Source organism: Venustampulla echinocandica, assembly GCF_003357145.1.
Source record: "Venustampulla echinocandica strain BP 5553 chromosome Unknown scaffold_7, whole genome shotgun sequence".
NCBI classification, from domain to species: Eukaryota; Fungi; Ascomycota; class Leotiomycetes; order Helotiales; family Pleuroascaceae; genus Venustampulla; species Venustampulla echinocandica.
Window position 1 is genome coordinate 413788 of NW_022474212.1, and position 16027 is coordinate 429814.

At 46.1% G+C, this 16027-nt stretch overlaps 7 protein-coding genes across 7 annotated transcripts; 4 read left to right on the forward strand and 3 right to left on the reverse strand.

The window, feature by feature from the left end:
• Positions 1-469: 469 nt before the first annotated feature.
• On the reverse strand, positions 470-1839 carry BP5553_08070 (Uncharacterized protein; the record flags this gene model as incomplete). Its single annotated transcript, XM_032016693.1, has 2 exons — positions 470-1713; positions 1746-1839. 2 exons carry the CDS (start codon positions 1837-1839, stop codon positions 470-472), a joined length of 1338 nt encoding a protein of 445 aa, XP_031866984.1.
• Positions 1840-4319: 2480 nt separating this feature from the next.
• BP5553_08071 (uncharacterized protein) lies at positions 4320-4959 on the forward strand (the record flags this gene model as incomplete). Its single annotated transcript, XM_032016694.1, has 3 exons — positions 4320-4328; positions 4475-4874; positions 4946-4959. 3 exons carry the CDS (start codon positions 4320-4322, stop codon positions 4957-4959), a joined length of 423 nt encoding a protein of 140 aa, XP_031866985.1.
• A 1176-nt stretch (positions 4960-6135) lies between these two features.
• BP5553_08072 (uncharacterized protein) lies at positions 6136-6903 on the forward strand (the record flags this gene model as incomplete). Its single annotated transcript, XM_032016695.1, has 1 exon — positions 6136-6903. The coding sequence occupies one exon, from the start codon at positions 6136-6138 to the stop codon at positions 6901-6903; it is 768 nt and encodes a 255-aa protein (XP_031866986.1).
• A 1294-nt stretch (positions 6904-8197) lies between these two features.
• BP5553_08073 (Uncharacterized protein) lies at positions 8198-9105 on the reverse strand (the record flags this gene model as incomplete). The annotated part of the gene is made up of 2 exons (XM_032016696.1): positions 8198-8601; positions 8643-9105. The coding sequence occupies 2 exons, from the start codon at positions 9103-9105 to the stop codon at positions 8198-8200; spliced, it is 867 nt and encodes a 288-aa protein (XP_031866987.1).
• Positions 9106-10140: 1035 nt separating this feature from the next.
• On the forward strand, positions 10141-10727 carry BP5553_08074 (uncharacterized protein; the record flags this gene model as incomplete). Its single annotated transcript, XM_032016697.1, has 2 exons — positions 10141-10411; positions 10507-10727. The coding sequence occupies 2 exons, from the start codon at positions 10141-10143 to the stop codon at positions 10725-10727; spliced, it is 492 nt and encodes a 163-aa protein (XP_031866988.1).
• A 1481-nt stretch (positions 10728-12208) lies between these two features.
• BP5553_08075 (Uncharacterized protein) lies at positions 12209-13524 on the reverse strand (the record flags this gene model as incomplete). The annotated part of the gene is made up of 2 exons (XM_032016698.1): positions 12209-13420; positions 13465-13524. 2 exons carry the CDS (start codon positions 13522-13524, stop codon positions 12209-12211), a joined length of 1272 nt encoding a protein of 423 aa, XP_031866989.1.
• Positions 13525-14482: 958 nt separating this feature from the next.
• On the forward strand, positions 14483-15929 carry BP5553_08076 (uncharacterized protein; the record flags this gene model as incomplete). Its single annotated transcript, XM_032016699.1, has 4 exons — positions 14483-14550; positions 14601-14873; positions 14967-15720; positions 15774-15929. 4 exons carry the CDS (start codon positions 14483-14485, stop codon positions 15927-15929), a joined length of 1251 nt encoding a protein of 416 aa, XP_031866990.1.
• Between the last annotated feature and the right edge of the window lie 98 nt (positions 15930-16027).

The following is a 16027-nucleotide window of genomic DNA, read 5'->3' on the forward strand; positions in this document are numbered from 1 at the left end:
TATTGGGCTACTATTGCGGGGTTTCTCAATTTCTTTAATTGCCTCGAGTATAATAATTAGGAAGACGATTACATTTTCTGCTTCTGTGTAAGATACCCATACGTCAAAACCTCCATACGGCTACCAGTACTAAGTAACTAAGTATTAATTTGTCGCTGTATGTACATTTTCAATAGAATAAGCTAGCTAGCTACTGGAAAGAAAGTAACGTGTAGTGCTCTGAGAACTGGGGTAAAATCGACGTTGTATTCTACTATTTTACAATTTTAAAGCTAAGACAAACGTGTGTGCGGCACAACAATACAACCGAAGTGATGCGTGATGCGTAGCCCCCTTAATAGTACACTTAACTACGGGTATTGATTTTGATAAGTGGTTAATTAATGCCCGAGTATACTACATTGCTGCTTTCAGTTGTCAACAAATGCTATAGTACTGACTCCAAATATGTATGTGTCGCTGGATAGACCTAGTGCCATCGTGCAACTCGTGCATACTCGTACGCGCTCTCCGAGTAGTCAGCCCACGAATTTCTCGGACGAGCAGGCGCATCTGAAATCTTCCGTGCAGTGAAAGGTACTCCTTGGCCCACGCAAGGAAGGTTAGCATTTCCTAAGAAACTAGCCAAGTTCTCGTCCTTGAATATGATAGTCCCCTCCTCTTCGGTGTATTGAATCACGCCCTCACCAGTCTCACGACACTTCAACTTCAGTAGATATGTGCGTGGCTGGGCAGCTCTAGCCCTGGACTTCTTTGGTGGGGGGGCGTGGCCTCGGAGAGCCTCAGCTCTCCTCTTAGAGCCTGTAGTGGGTTTTCTGCTGTTCTCAAGCTTGTCCTCAACCTCGTCTTTCTTTCTGTCTTCATCTTCTTCCTCACTCCAATCGTCCTCGTCCTCGTCCCCTCCAGACTCAGCCTCGCGATCTAGCTGAGAGCAGTACTGCTCCAGGGCGTGCTTTTCCGCGCTGATGATCATGACTCCCTCGAGAACCCCGAAATCGAAGCTGGCTTCAAAAACGTTATATTTTTCAGTCTGACGTATATCGAGACTTAAGACATCTGCCAGATCTGGCCACTCCCCTTCGATTTCCTCGCAGTCGATAATATAGCTGCCAACGGGTGAATACGTCCTAGGGCCTTTCTTCCGCTTAAGAGTATTGAGGTAGTCCGTGTGTATTTCAGCACGCTCATCCTCGCACTCATTTTCCGCGGCGTGGAGTTCCTTCGCCTCCTTGGCGGCGTGGCTCTTCGCTGCATTGCCCACAGCGACTGAGTCCCAGCCCATGAAGATGGCCTGCGTCTTGGGGCCCAAACCCGTCGCTTGCTGCAGACCCGTGACCTTGTTAGCAGCCTCGCGCATCTGACTGCTGCGATACAAACTGTTTTGAGGAAGGGGTATAGCGACAACTGTGGTCGTTTTCGTGTGATCTGGTCGGCCGGAAGACAAGAAGTACCTGTCTATGACCAACTCAGGTTGGCTGGAGAGTTCCTCGGGGGTAAGTTTGCAAAGCCATTCTGTATACATCTGCTCGCGCAGCCCAGAGATGTGGTCGGGAACTTTGTCACATTTCCCAGCCTGGAGCACTTTCTTCATCAGAAGAGTTCCGTTCCCAGAGATCTCGCTTTCGTCGAACTGCACGCCGTAGTGTTTCAGTTGGCCACGAACAAAATTGTCGGAACAGGCTACGTCTAATTGTCTGCGTCTTCGTGAGTGAGCTTTGGTAAGAACATGCTCCCGAGAGAGGAACCTTCAACTCGTTCCACGCGACCGGGCTGGGTATAAAATCTGCCATATGCAGAGGCGAAGCCATCCCTCCTAATGCTATCGTGATGGTAGGACATGGTGACACGTGGGACTTGATCACTATCAGTGGTGAGCGAGCCGCTGCTGATCCGCGATGGAGGCCGATGAATTAAATCTCCGGCTGGAGAGGTTTGGCTTCTGTTGGGAAGATAACGCGCGCCCTGAAGCTTGGATTCAATGACGTTACGATGTGCGGGATAAAATTGATGGTTCGTGCGCTCAAATTATTAAGAGTTTAAAGGGAGAGGAAACAGATTTCGCTTATAGTTGTATTGTTGCGGATTTTGCATATATAGAGTAGAGTGTTCCGAACTGAAGCTGATATCGAATTCTACAGTACCACAAGGTAGAGGCCTGTTTACGGAGGGACGAGGCGTGGGGGCGAAAATACCGCTGTTGGCCGGAAAGGGGGTGGTTCCGTCTGTGCTCGAGGCCACACTGGTCTTGACACCCGGGGGGATGGTCAAGGAGGGCGGCATCACACTTTGTATAGGCCTCAATGCCGCCTGAGTGGTGTCTTGGAGCCCAATAGTAATGGGCTAGAAGTTGATACTGTACGACGTGGTGATGGGTGCCACGCTAATAACGGTCGTCTTATTAACGACCGATCCTTGGGCGGCAGACTAGAGAGTGGTGGTGAAGGTAGGCATGGAAATCGTGCTGAGCTGGGGAAGGGGCATGGGTGGGATGATCATCACGCAGGAAGGTGTGCACTGAAATATGGGGTTTGGCTGTTCCCATACCGAGCCGTCAAAGTAAACAGTGACTCCGCTAGTGGTCGAATTCCTCTCTGTTGCATTTTCGGTTGCGTGTGTTCCTGCGGGAATTAGAGTCAGCCATGTCAAGTGTCAAATTTTCCGGGAATTTCAAGTTTGATGCTACCATAATTGATAGTATGCGACCTTTCTGCCATTACTGGCAGTCCCACTACCGGTACCGCATGATGGTGGCGGAACCATTTCACATCCTCCATAGCCAGGTTGGCAAGGCGAAGTTGCACCTTGTGGATCTCCATTTATACAATGTACATCTTCAGTCTGAAACAAACATTATCAGCATAGTGTAGTGCTCCAAGAAGAGTTTTGTGAACTTACTCCACACCACCCCGTAAAAAGAGCAGATGAGGTTCAGGTCACACTCCTCTTTTCCGACAGGCGAGTTTATGCCACACATTGCTTTCGCATCGCAATTGGAGAGGCAAGTTATAGGAGCTGGAGGTGTGCAGTGCGCAGCTTTGTAGCTACATTACTATCCTAGTCTAGGAAACATTAGAGATTAGACATAGATTCGTTTTTTTGTAAGGAAGGGAGGTGCACAAACCAAGTTACAGCAGCTCTTATCTAGACACGGTTGTGTGGCCGAGCATTGGATCGGGCCATCGACACATTTGTTCAGAGGCATGTGTCGAGTGATTGCATCGGAGCCTAAACTGTTGCTTGAGGTGCCATTTTTAGTTGCATAGCCCACTTGTCCCTTGATATACATGCTTCCAATTTCAAGAATAGGGAGAAGAACAGCACGGCCTAGGCCAAAGTTCTGTTAAACGCCTGAGCTGGGCTCTAGGGACACGGCATCTCGTCGATGAGGCGTCACAGAAGATGGTGAAGGGTTGGAGCCGCAGAGATTCCGGTAGTAAGCCCAAGCAAAGAGGTTGCCAACAGAGCGGCGGCACCCCTGAAAAACGTAATGAGTTGCTATGGGAAGAAAGTTGCTGGTTTTTAAAATGGAAGGAAAATCATCATACATGACTCTATAGGCTCTAGATGAAATGAAAGTATTGTAAACTAACCTGGAGACATCCTTCGCTATCCTTCATTCTTCCAGCAACACCGAATACGGAGTATGATTCGAGCCCCTGGCTGATTGGAAACCCCTGAACTGACTAAACAGGCCCCGCTTCTGAAGAATTCCTTCCTTGTGATCCCGATCGATACCTTGGTTACAACCCTTACCACCCACATACGCTAGCTGAAATATGCCTGAAAATTTCATATCCAACCCGTATTCGATATTCTTATATTTCTCCGCATATTAGCCTTGCTGTTGGAGATTTGATATTTGCCAAACTTGTTGGGGGAGTGATACGAGCCAGTGGCTACTTAATTACGGTCCATATATTTCCCTTCTCAACAGGCAGAAGTTTCTACTCTCACAAGGATAAGCAAAGTCGATTCTCTTAGGACCTTGCTGCCTCGGGTTGTCTTTTTTCTTGCCGCAGCGACTATTCCGTGAACATTTCAATTCCATGTGATGCTATTCATGGAATCTCCTACTTGAAATTTTATAAACCTTTCTTTTTATTGACTCCTACTCTACCTTCTTTTCACACATATAATTTGAACCACTACTTACAATCTTCATCATTCAACAATCTCCACGTAGCACCACAAACATATCGAACTCGTCATGTTACTACACGTTACCGTCTTACTTGGACTTTTGTCCGCATACACTGCCGCTTTCCCCTCAACTGGTGTATCAGGGAACTCTCTGCTGTCCCAAGATACTATCACGCCTGATGGATCATGTAATCAACTCGCTTCTTTCTTTCTCCTCCTAGATCATCATCTCAAGTGGTTGGCGAGACCTGTCATCCTCCGGATATGTGCTTGCCGCTTCTCTCTCTTGTCTTCTTTCTCATCGACAAAAAAACCCATACTAATTCGCTGGTAGGCGGAGGCACTGCTGGTTTCACTTGCACCGGCTCGACCTTTGGAATCTGCTGTTCAGCATATGGGTACTGCGGTGACACAACGACTCATTGCGGAACGAGCTTTGGTTGTCAGGAGGCATTCGGGGTGTGTGCGCCTACGACAACAACCCCCAATGGCACCTGTGGTGGTACTACTGGATATACCTGCGCTGAGAATGGACGCTTCGGGTCCTGCTGTTCATCAAGTGGATTCTGTGGAGACACAGTCGGCCATTGTGCTCAAGGCTGCCAGCCTAAAGCAGGAACCTGCACTACAGGGACGGTTCCTTCCAACACTGGAGAGTGTGGTGTTGCAAATGGAAACTACACTTGCAGTGGAGGACCTAAGGATGGACAGTGCTGTTCTTCAAGCGGATACTGGTACGTTATCTGGACTCTGGAGGAGAAGACAATGATCCCCTGTGAAATGTTCTTGCTAATTCCCTTTTAAGTGGCACTGGAGTAGGTTATTGCGGAACTGGCTGCCAGAAAGATTTTGGGAAATGCACTTGAGTGATCACTGTGGGGCATTTCAGGACAAAAGTAATAGTAATTGTGGTGGTATAGTAGCTGTAACAATAGTTGATAATTAGATAGGTAACCATTTAGTTGTAAACATCTGATTCTCGTGTTATTATTCTGTTTTATTATGAGCTTGTCCCTTGATTAATGGGAGTGCTATCTTTATGAATAATTCTCTTTACTATCCCTTAAGGTGCCAGACGCACACCAAATGCCTACCTTAGGTATTACTCGTAACACCTTGGCGCAAGAATACCAAAATCCTAGAGTAAACAAGCATATAAACAATTATCACTTTCTGATCAAAGCACACCTGTTTAAGTACCTATAGAGCATCTGGCGTTATTATGTGATCATACACGTGATTTATATATGTATTATACACATACATCCCGATATATCTATTACTTAATTATATACCTAATTATAACCGATGCATAATTCTACCTATAGGGCCCTATAAATAGGGCAGATTATTTTTACTACCTATTTCCATACCCCATAGGGTGGTAAACTCGTCGCCCCCCCCTGTAGGGGCGCCCCAAACCACTTAGGGCATGGTAAATGGGTCCTATACTGCACCCTACTTGTAGTTACTACTTCAGCATATTCATTGACTTATATTCCTAATAAGTATATTTATAACAATACTATAAAGTACTTTAAGAACTACATGCCTATCGCGGGGTCCATACTTTACGTACATTAGCATGTGATATTTTTTCGGCATCTTAGCATTTTGGTACCCCCATTAGATTTAGGGGGCAGAGATTTGTCTAGTAATAATACGAGTGCTTGTTACGAATCGTGATTCCCTATCATTCCGGCCCTTATACCCGCCGAGAACCTGGAATTGAGTTTTCTCTGATTAGAACCCTGCAACTCGGTGTGTTGGAAAGCAGCTACCTACGTGCTTTTCTCTAATATGGTCCACCGACCTGAGGTTACTATCTAACCACGCTCAATCTTTCCAAGCTGTTCCTTCGATCTCACTCAAATAGAACAAAACGTTCCGCGTCATGTCTGCGGAAAATGTGCACAACGGCAAGTTGCTTTCCAGCTGTCTCCGAATTGTACTCTTAAGGCTAACTTAGATTTCTTAGATGATCTACGTCAGAGAATGACTGCCTTGCTCGCAGACTATCGAGCAAAGATGCTGAGGTGGAATAAAGAGATCTTGGAATGCGAAATGAAAACCCAATTTCTCCAGGACGTTGCAGGGAACATTCGGAAGCCCTGGGAGGATTGGGACAGCGACGACGAGCAGGAGATCTTGGACGATATTGTCGAGGAATTATGGACGGGGCTGGACAAATATGAGATCCTTAATACAGTTGAAAGGCATGCAGACTTGTTTGACCATATTCCGGATGGCACGATAGACTTTGTCCAGAGCTCTGAGAAGCAGGCCGAACAATTATTGGAACTGGAGACTGCGCTCAATGAGTCCGTGGCCGAGGATCGCCGACCAATTACTATCCCGGAGGACTTCAAAATACTTTCAAGCCTAGTGGGTGGCCTTACTGGACCGGGTTTTGGAAAAGATCAGATTTATACATCGTTATATTTTAATGGTGCACTTATGAACATGGAGCAGCCTGAAGATATCGCAAAAGACATAGACATGTTACCAGAGAATGGATTTGAGGTTGTTTGTGGTTGGAAAATTGCCGAGGATGATCACCAGACTCGTATATATGCTGTGTACATGAGGTTCACCCCGGAAAACAAAAAGCCCAAGGAATTTACTTGGGAGTATGTTACTCGTTTTGAAGCGGGCCCCAGTGGGGACAATTACAAAAGTGTTGAGGAGTTGATAGAGGGTTGGCTTAAAACTCATCGACGAGGGATAGTGGAGTATCAGGGTAAAGATGTATTTTTACTATGAACGGTCCTAAATATAACTACTACCATCACTCTTCGTATACCTCCCCACGTTATCGTGTATTGTGCGAACAGCCTAGAAGAAGTACCAATTACTTCAAAGAATATAAGAAAATCGAACATATAAATACCCGATTCTGCTTCTTAAACAATTAGTCACGATTTTCCTAGCTCTCTGGCACAATTTGAGGCAACTTAGGTGCTGTTGTGAGAGTGTAAAAGACGGATCAGAGGAGCTTGAAGACTGGTCGATCTCGGGAACGATGTCGCTGTCCTCATTTTCTTCTAATTCCACAGACCTTTATAACGGAGGTGAAGTATCATATGTATCCGAGTCCTGTACTTTATTCAAAACTTTTGCATACATTTGAGCGGCGGTTACTTGTGCAGCACATAGCATCTATGAGATTTTTGCGCACTATGCCAAAGATATCGGTAGGGAATTTGCGGGGGTTTGAATGGATCTGCTTTTATACAAACTGGAGGGAGTTGTTAGAAGGTTCTTTAAATAAATTTATAAGCATAAATGAGATTTACCAACAATGGTTATTCAATGGCCTATCTTTCGGAACCGAGGTGACCGTGAGATTGCCAACTGTGCATGCTACTGCACACTGGCTCGCTAGCTTGACTTTTTCCCCAATGCCATCTTACTTCCCCTGGTGCCACATCTCGAACATCTCTGATTAGGGGCGGTGCAGCATTTGAAAAATGATCTCATCTATCTCTGTCTACTTTGCCGTTACTTTACCACCACGGTTTCTGGTATAGGCGTAAGTAAGACTAAACACAATTTGGCAAGGGAGATAAGTTCTTACATGCAATCCTTTTCGCTATGAAGCTTTCCGTCCAACTAATCGGATAGTAAGTTAAAATTATAAACAGCAACAATAGTCCAAATACCTTCCTCCCGTTCTACGAAGCTCTATATATATAGGCACGCTATAGCAAATAAAAGAATCAGTACACACATACCTGTAATAATTTTCTCTAATAAATAGTATAGCTGATATACAGTCAATAGAAGTTGATAGAACTACTGTCTATCCTTAGTTAAGAGTATATACTATTAGTATAAGATACCCGCCTAACTCTTTAAGTCCTACGATTAATACTAGAGACTAGCTAGCTACTATCTTTATATACCCCGCGAAAGCGGCGAATACCTCGTGCGCGCGCCTTGCCCGATGCGGGGGTCGCGGTTTCCCGATAGGAGCTTGCCGTCTGATCATTTACTTAATTTGCTCCGTATACAAATCCAATTTTGACACCAGCACCATCGACATGACAAAAAACCGTTACAACGGAATTTCCTTCTCATATCCCTTCTTCCAGCCCGTTGCAATCCAGGCTTTCATTCCAATTCTTGCCACGCCGCTCTCCAGCACCTCAAAAGTTCTCAACCTTTTTACCTCCTCCCTAAAAATAAGTCCTACTCTTAAAATTTCTTCATCACTATATCCTCCAAAGAACATCCCCTTTGCCAGCATTAAGTTCCCAATCAAGTCATCTAGACTTGGTGCACTGGTATACGTCACATAAGGGCGAAGCTCAACATTGTTTCCAAAGCCACCCTCCTCCAGTGCAGTCAAGAGCCATGATCCTCGCAGAATCTCAGGGTTTAATTTCATGGCCGTCTGTGGCTCCGCATCAGGCCGGATAGCGCGTGCCGTGTTATAGAATGCAGAGAGCCAAACACGATCTAGTTCTGTTAGTGTGCGATCAATAGCCACCAGAGGTTACGAGACTTGCCTGCCCAAGTGGACAAGACCGCAACACCATCCTTCTGCAGTATGCGATACATTTCCTTTGCCCCTATTACCCCCGAACCTGACTCGCCCGGTACCGGCAAGCCCATATTTGTAATCACGTGTGTGAAGGTATTGTCTGGCAGGTTTGACAAGGAACGAACGTCTTGAATATCTGTCTCCACGTTTACCCATCCTTCAGACTTGATTCGGCTCTTTATTTGATCGATCATCGAAACTGAAATATCTGTAGCCATGATCCTCGCGTCCGGTTGGAGTTTTTTGATCTGCTCGCTCACAATTCCTGTCCCACAAGCGTTGTCGAGGATGTACGAGGTAGAGCTTAGAGGCGGGGAGATGGTTGAAACCATCTCTGCGGCTATGAGACGAGTGCAATTCCCAGACATACGCTCATAGTTTGAGCTGTAAGTTGACTTGGTTGTGAGGTTGGAAGCCATTTTGTGCAGCGGGTTTAATAATCCGAGGTAGAAAGCTGGCTTGAAGTTCATGAATTTGTGTTTAAAAGATGTGGAATGAGATATTTCTTCCTAGGAGTTTATATCAGTCATGTGCCATATTTAAGAACAATGATCATTGCGGTACACCGTTGGCTGCCAGTGACTGGGTGGAAAGTATAAATGGTCCGATAAGTCTCCGAACGGAAACATTTTCTGCAGAGCTTTGTAATTCGGCAACATTGCGCATGCACGGTCTCAGAGTGATTTATTTATTTATAGGAGATGCGGTTTGGTTAATTCACAAACTAAGTGCGAACCTGAAATCATCAAGTTGGTGCAAATCAAGGGGCATTTGGCTGTCTCAGCGTGAACATTACGGTATTGGCACGCCAACACCTCATAATCTCAAGTAGCAGTCTAGCAGTCCTGAGATTCTAAGCTTTGCCACTCCGTACAGCACCGGCTCGAATTAGTAGTCCAATAATTTCTGGCTCGTATTCTGCCATCTTTCGGTCAATTGGTGGCTTAATCAACTCTCTTAACAAGGTGACAAGTTTCCTGCACGTCAAAGCATCAGGACGTGTAAGATGGTTTTGTCCCACTAGAGGGTCCTTTGGAAAGAGTTAGAGAGAAGATAATATCCAGTGCGACACTGACGCCAGCCGGCAAATTAGCCCTAGTCCGAGATAGTCTGAATATAGTTGCTAAGGGATAGAAACAGGTTGCAATAGCTATTATAGGACTACAGGAAATCTGCCAACATCCTGATATCTAGCTAGGACAATGTGTTCAGCCAACATTAGTCATCGGCCCACTTCAGTTTATATTATATCTCAACTTTCAGGGAGTATTGCGCTATCATCTAACAAGTTCAAGTTTCAATTTTCTGCTAAGCTCAACCCACAAGTTTACCCACAAATTCGTAATTTCACCATGATTGAAACCTAGAACAACTTCGAAAAGCTCGTCTTCGAAAAGGACGACGTTAAGAAAGAGTTCCTCAAGCGAGAGTTAGATGCTTCACTGCATCCCTCCATGGGATCCACCACACAAATGGTTGATTCCCTAGCAATTTATGATGCGTCAATGCAGCTTCCCGAGCCCAACGATAAGGAAGGGATTCTAGCATGGCTTGGGTTTAATGAGATAGTTTCCGAGAAGGTATTGAAAGAGTACGAAGACTGCATTAAGGACAATGATCCCGAAGGTATTCTACGCCCATCAGTTATACCAGAAGAAACCTTGCCTCGTAACCTTAAACGAGTATTTACTCAGTTTGACGAAGAGGACGACGAAGAAAGCCCTGGTACGTAACATATCCACTCAGCGTGTATAAATGGAACTCGTGGCTAATATCTATTGAACCCAAAGAGGGATATGTTAATTTAGCATTTCACATAGGCTTGAGGCCTGAATTCGCATTATTGTGTGGGAAGACTCCAGTCCATGCATCAGAAGGTATGAAGGAACGATGGTATATCAAGGCGGTAGGAAATCATGTCGAAGACTTGGTGGGAATGTATACTGCTATGTTGGGGGATTTGTGGAGGGAGAGAGCCTATGCCAGAACAATGGAAAGCGAGAAGGGAACCGAGATGAAGACGGAAAAGGAGACCTGGTAGTCACTACGCCATGTTGGATACGATTCAAATATGTATTAAACGAGCGGACTGCAATTATCAGAGCAATGCTGCTATTTAGTAATGCACCGGGAGCAGAATTCATAAGTACCGTAACATGGACATACAAAGCAGCTGGCCTTTAAACATTTAGAAGTAATATTATTGCTTTCAACGCCTTGGATATCTTGGTTGTGGCGATTGAAATCAATGCTTCATATTCGCCTGCGCTCATTATTTGGAATGTTCTCCGAGGGTATCTACCAGCAAATTGTTGGGATGGATTTAATAGAGCCGCATAACGAAGGTATACACGCTTGTTGTAGATATCATATTATTATTAATAGTAGTCTGCCACACTAGCAGCGCCGCAAAGGAAGACTATAGAATTAAACTAGAAAATGCACTACACCTTTACGCAATAGCTCAAAATATCTCGCCTTTTAGAACGAAAGTGTCTCGGGTGCAATAGGCATAAAGCGTGAAAGGTAAGAGGCTATACAGTCATATGGCAGCAATAGCCACCGCCTTCGGTTACCTCTCACACCGCCCGGATTCCGACCCCACCTTCTACTATATAAATACAAATACAAATAGGCAAAAATATGTTAATCGGCACAAGGGCTGGCCACTTGGCGAAGTGGTACGGATCAAATTGTGTGTGCGATGTCGGAGAGAGTTACTGTCTTTATCTTAGAGAGACCTCGAAAAAGGCTGAGCCAACAAAAGCATAAAACTCAGTTCGTCTGGTTTTAGCCAGTGGCGGGCGCCGAAAGGCGCTTCCTGGATTTTTGCAATTTTATTCTTTATTTTTCTTTTGGAAAAAAGGTAGGCGAGGAGAGGGGCGTTCTCGGTAATGGTTTTTAAGGGCCTACTTCTGTGGAAATATTCACTTGACTTGACTTGTGGAAGGAATCGTTTCTGTCTTTTGAAGAATGGCAATGCAAAAGTAAAATGAGAAAAAGGGTCGCGACGGGTAGGTCTCCCAGCCGCAAGTGGCCAGTTATTGGAACTACCATTGTTGCCCGAGACTCTTCCTCCGTCTAGAGCAACATCATAACATGTCAAACCCAACACCTCGAAACTTTTCGCAACATATGCTATAAAAAATATACTTGAGAGGCTAGCGCCAGGACTAGAATAGTTGGACGGCCTATTTATCTCTTAATGGACAATATAATACAGGCGCATTGATCCAGTGTAGGTAAACTAGGCGTCCCAAGTTTAATCCGCGCTATCGGTAGATAACAGGAATCTGAAGTAAATAAGGATCCAGGTGGCACTCTCAATTTGCCATGGTCATGCAGATCTGGCACGACGCATGGAATTAAAGACCAAAGCAATTATGACTACCATGCTCCCCGCAACGCGTGTGTGTTAATATAAGCTATGAGCAATCCGGCTGCGCTTTAAAGATATATAAGAAGGTGTGTAGGTATATTGTCTTTATGATACCGAGCGAGTAGCTACCAAATTCTAGTTCTTCAGGGTGTCTCATAGAATTTAGTGGCCGGCGCAACCGACCAGTTTAACTCTCGTTGGTAGGAGGAATTCGGCATAGCAACACTCAATGTCCAGCTTTTCAACCCCGGCTTCTGCTCAATTCCGGCAAAACGATTTGCAATCCAATCCATCCATAGCCATTGGGAACCCGGCATACAACCATTATGTGACATGCCTGGGACCCGAATATATTCTATCTTCGCTCTAGGAAACTCCGCCGCTGTCCGTTCAATCGCAGCAGTGGTCATATTGACGTTCAACTGGGGATCCCCCTCGCCGTGGATCACTAAAAGGGGCTCCGCAATAGCAATCCCCCCATTAGCAATCAAAGCCTGAAACTTTCGGACAAAAGGGTTCTCCAGCCAGTCCGGTTGCATAAGCTGCACGCCCATTAACACCGTCAAAGAGGTTGTAGAGCATCCCCCAATCTGCCGAGCCAAAGCGAGTCTCTCAACAGCATCGGGCGTGAGTATATCTGTGCGCTTGAGTTCGGGGAACGTCGCCTCGATCACAGGTGTCATTGCCAGCCCAATTATGGAGAGAGTTGGCTCAGATTGGTCAATGACGGTCGTGATGGGGGCTAGGGCAACAGCTCCCAAATATCCAGAGACAGGGTCTACGGCCTGCCGTTGAGCGGCAGCCCATGCAGCCCCACCACCTTGGGAGTGCCCAGCGATAACAAAAGAAGCTGAGAGCTCTGGGAAAGCGGCCTGAGCCGCCTCGACTGAGTAAAAAAGGCCATTTGCGTGGCTCGGACCCACGAGATATTCGTGGAGAATAGCGATATCTGAAGCATCTTTGGAAACCCCTAGGCCAGCATAGTCCGTTGCGACTACAACATATCCCTGAAGAGCAAGTTGGTAAGGTGCCAGAAAATGTTGCCAAAGGTTCTTTATATGAGATGGGGCACAATTCGGCGCGGAGCCGCTCGTGCCATGTGCCCAGGCGACGATTTGATATCCATCGGAGCCGGCACGAGGACTCAACGGCCGAAGCACGTATGCAGACACAGGAACAAGAGAGCCACTGAGGGTCTTAGATTGATATACGATACGTGACAAAGCAGTCGCTGGGGGCACCGAGAAGAGGGCCGTATCAGTGTTTCTTTCTAGCGTGAGGTGGCCGAGAGGTTGTGGGATGTGAAATGCAATCAGCGCTCCCCTGGGCAAGGTACTGGAAGTAGCTCTAGGTACCTACCAAACTCAATTGGCTGGAAATATCAAGAGCCTGTGTTTACCATGGTTGACCGCCAGGTTTGTCCTCTAAGTTTGCGTCTGGGAATCTTGCGCAGTAACATCTGAGCAAGCCTGGGGCGTTCCACGCGCGGTGAGTAATTCCATCGACTTAAGAAAACAATAGGAGCAAATGTTGGCTCTTTTAGGGGCGGGTTGCTCTATTCTACCGCCTGTGGAGCTATGCGTTATATGAGGGAAGTGGCTCGATTTTGAAGCATTATTGATGAAGATATAGCTGGAGAGAAAGGCGTCGTTTATGAGGTGTCGTTGGATAGGTACCTAGGTACTTGGACATTGGGGTCCAGGAGAAAGGTTATTCCGGTCCGGCTGAACCACACCCAACGCACTGCACTTATCGTGACCTCCTTGACGCCTGCAATCTTCCTGCAAACACTTCTCCTTGGCATTTTCACTCCAAAATGATCGTCCGATTTATCTTGCTTGTGAGCGATTCAGATTTAATCGCAATTTTTTCTCCTGGTGTTCCTAGCTCTCACGAACTAGCTGTACTGAGCCCTACCCGTCTAGCCACCTCGATGGATGTTCCGACTAGTCTTCTCGAACTAGCTTCCAACTTGAACATGTTCACGGATATCACATAATCCACGCCACTCGGGGGCTCCTTTTAACAGGAGATACCTCTGTAGCTTTGCCTTGTACCACTAACTAGTTTGATACTCCAGACTGTCTAACACACACCTTTACGGCTGCACGCAATATTCGAGAGGGTAACTACACGTCGTCGTCGTCGATAAATAACAAAAGCCCACCTTCTCACCTCTTCATTAACAGCGTCCTTTCTACAATACCTAACCTTTGGGTTCAATTTTTGTAACACCATCCTCGTAGTATGCCCAACAGGCGCCTTAAGCTCACGATCCTTGATCCTCCGGCTAGTCGCTTTGACATTCACCCATTCGCTGCATTTTTGTTCCTGAGTTTGTGTCGCCTTTAAGAGCTTTGTATACTCTTCAATCAAACTCGTTGATCTCCCAGCTTGGTTGTTTTCTATCAACCATTATGCCGCAACTCACAAGTCCCAATGATGCACCCTCAGTGGCCCATGTTCCCCAGACATCCGGATATGTGTAAGTCACACCCTCCTACTGTTGGAATGAGAGTATCACTGACTTCTTAGCCCGGAATCTACATTGAAAAGACCCGCCTCTAGTCCAAACGCTTCCGCCAATGCTAAAAGAACTAAACTAGACTATGCCACCCTTATTGCGGACCTGGAAGCAGAGGTTGCCGAGTTGCGCGATCAGCAAGCTCAATTTCAGCAAGCCCTAACTTCCCGAAACCGGCTTCCGGACGCTGCATCTTTGATCGTCACTGTTGCTTCTGATGAGACAGATGCACCTGGTCGAGAACCGGAGCTGCAATATAATACCGAATCAGACCTATATGGCGCGTAAGTACTGCTTCGAATATCTCATACAAGCGTTCTAACTATTAGTGCTTTGAATATCTCATACAAGCGTTCTAACTATTAGTCTAATATCAGGACCCCTCCACCAAGAGATAAGCCACAAACCAATTCCTCTCAACAGCCGGCAACCTCTCATCAGAAAGGAACCTTCCAACAAGACCCAACGGCCTCCACTATGGTACTATCGACTGTTATGTTGTATCGTGGAATGCGAATGCCAATTTTCGTTCAAGATCTTGCACGAGGACAGAAATTCGATCTTCCCAGCCAGCCCAATGAGCAATTTGATTTGACAACGCTCCAGACACTACTTGGCGGGGAAGCCGCATCCGAGGGCTTTTACACTATTTCAGAGGCCTGTACATCCCGGAGCTTTGCGGGGTTGCGAGCATACAAGGCGCTGGATACGAGTTATGATCCTCTACTTCCTCGCTACCCAGGTGAACACGGGGCACAGATCAGTTGCATTCCACGGGATGAGCCAGCCTTAGCAAAGGATTACTATCCCTTTGCGCTGTTTATTCGCAAACAGGGAGGCGGGTATAGGTACTTTGGAAATTACGACGAACCTTGCCAGGATCTACTTGGTACGGACGAGATGCTTCGTCTGCCGCAAGACTTGAAGTGGAACTGGGCTCACAAACTTGGTACAAGGTCTCGTGAAGAGTATAAATACATGAATGCTCTCGAAGAGCTATTCTTTGTTCCTACTACAGCCACCAGAGACGGTTACAAAACCGATATTTCCGACAATGAAGACAAACGAAATATTACAGCAGGCGCCGCAATTAACCTCACTGCCAAAGCAATTGCAGGCACTTTTGGGAGAGTGAGTTAGGAAATCTAAATAAATCTATAATGGGAAGTGCTGACTCTACCCAGCATGATTCTGACCCGCTGCCTACTATGTATATGTTCTACGAATACCTACAATTCGTAGATTATGATAGCAAATTCTATGCTTTATTAGTGGCTGAGAAGAAAATGCTTGAGGGGGACACTGCCATCTCCGCTGTTGGCTCTATGTCTGGACGTTGAACTTCATCAGACCACAAATGCCAAGGCTGCCTGGATCAGCTACTGTTCTTGGACTTCAACATCTGACAAAACGCCTGAAGATTTTGGGCCTGAATATT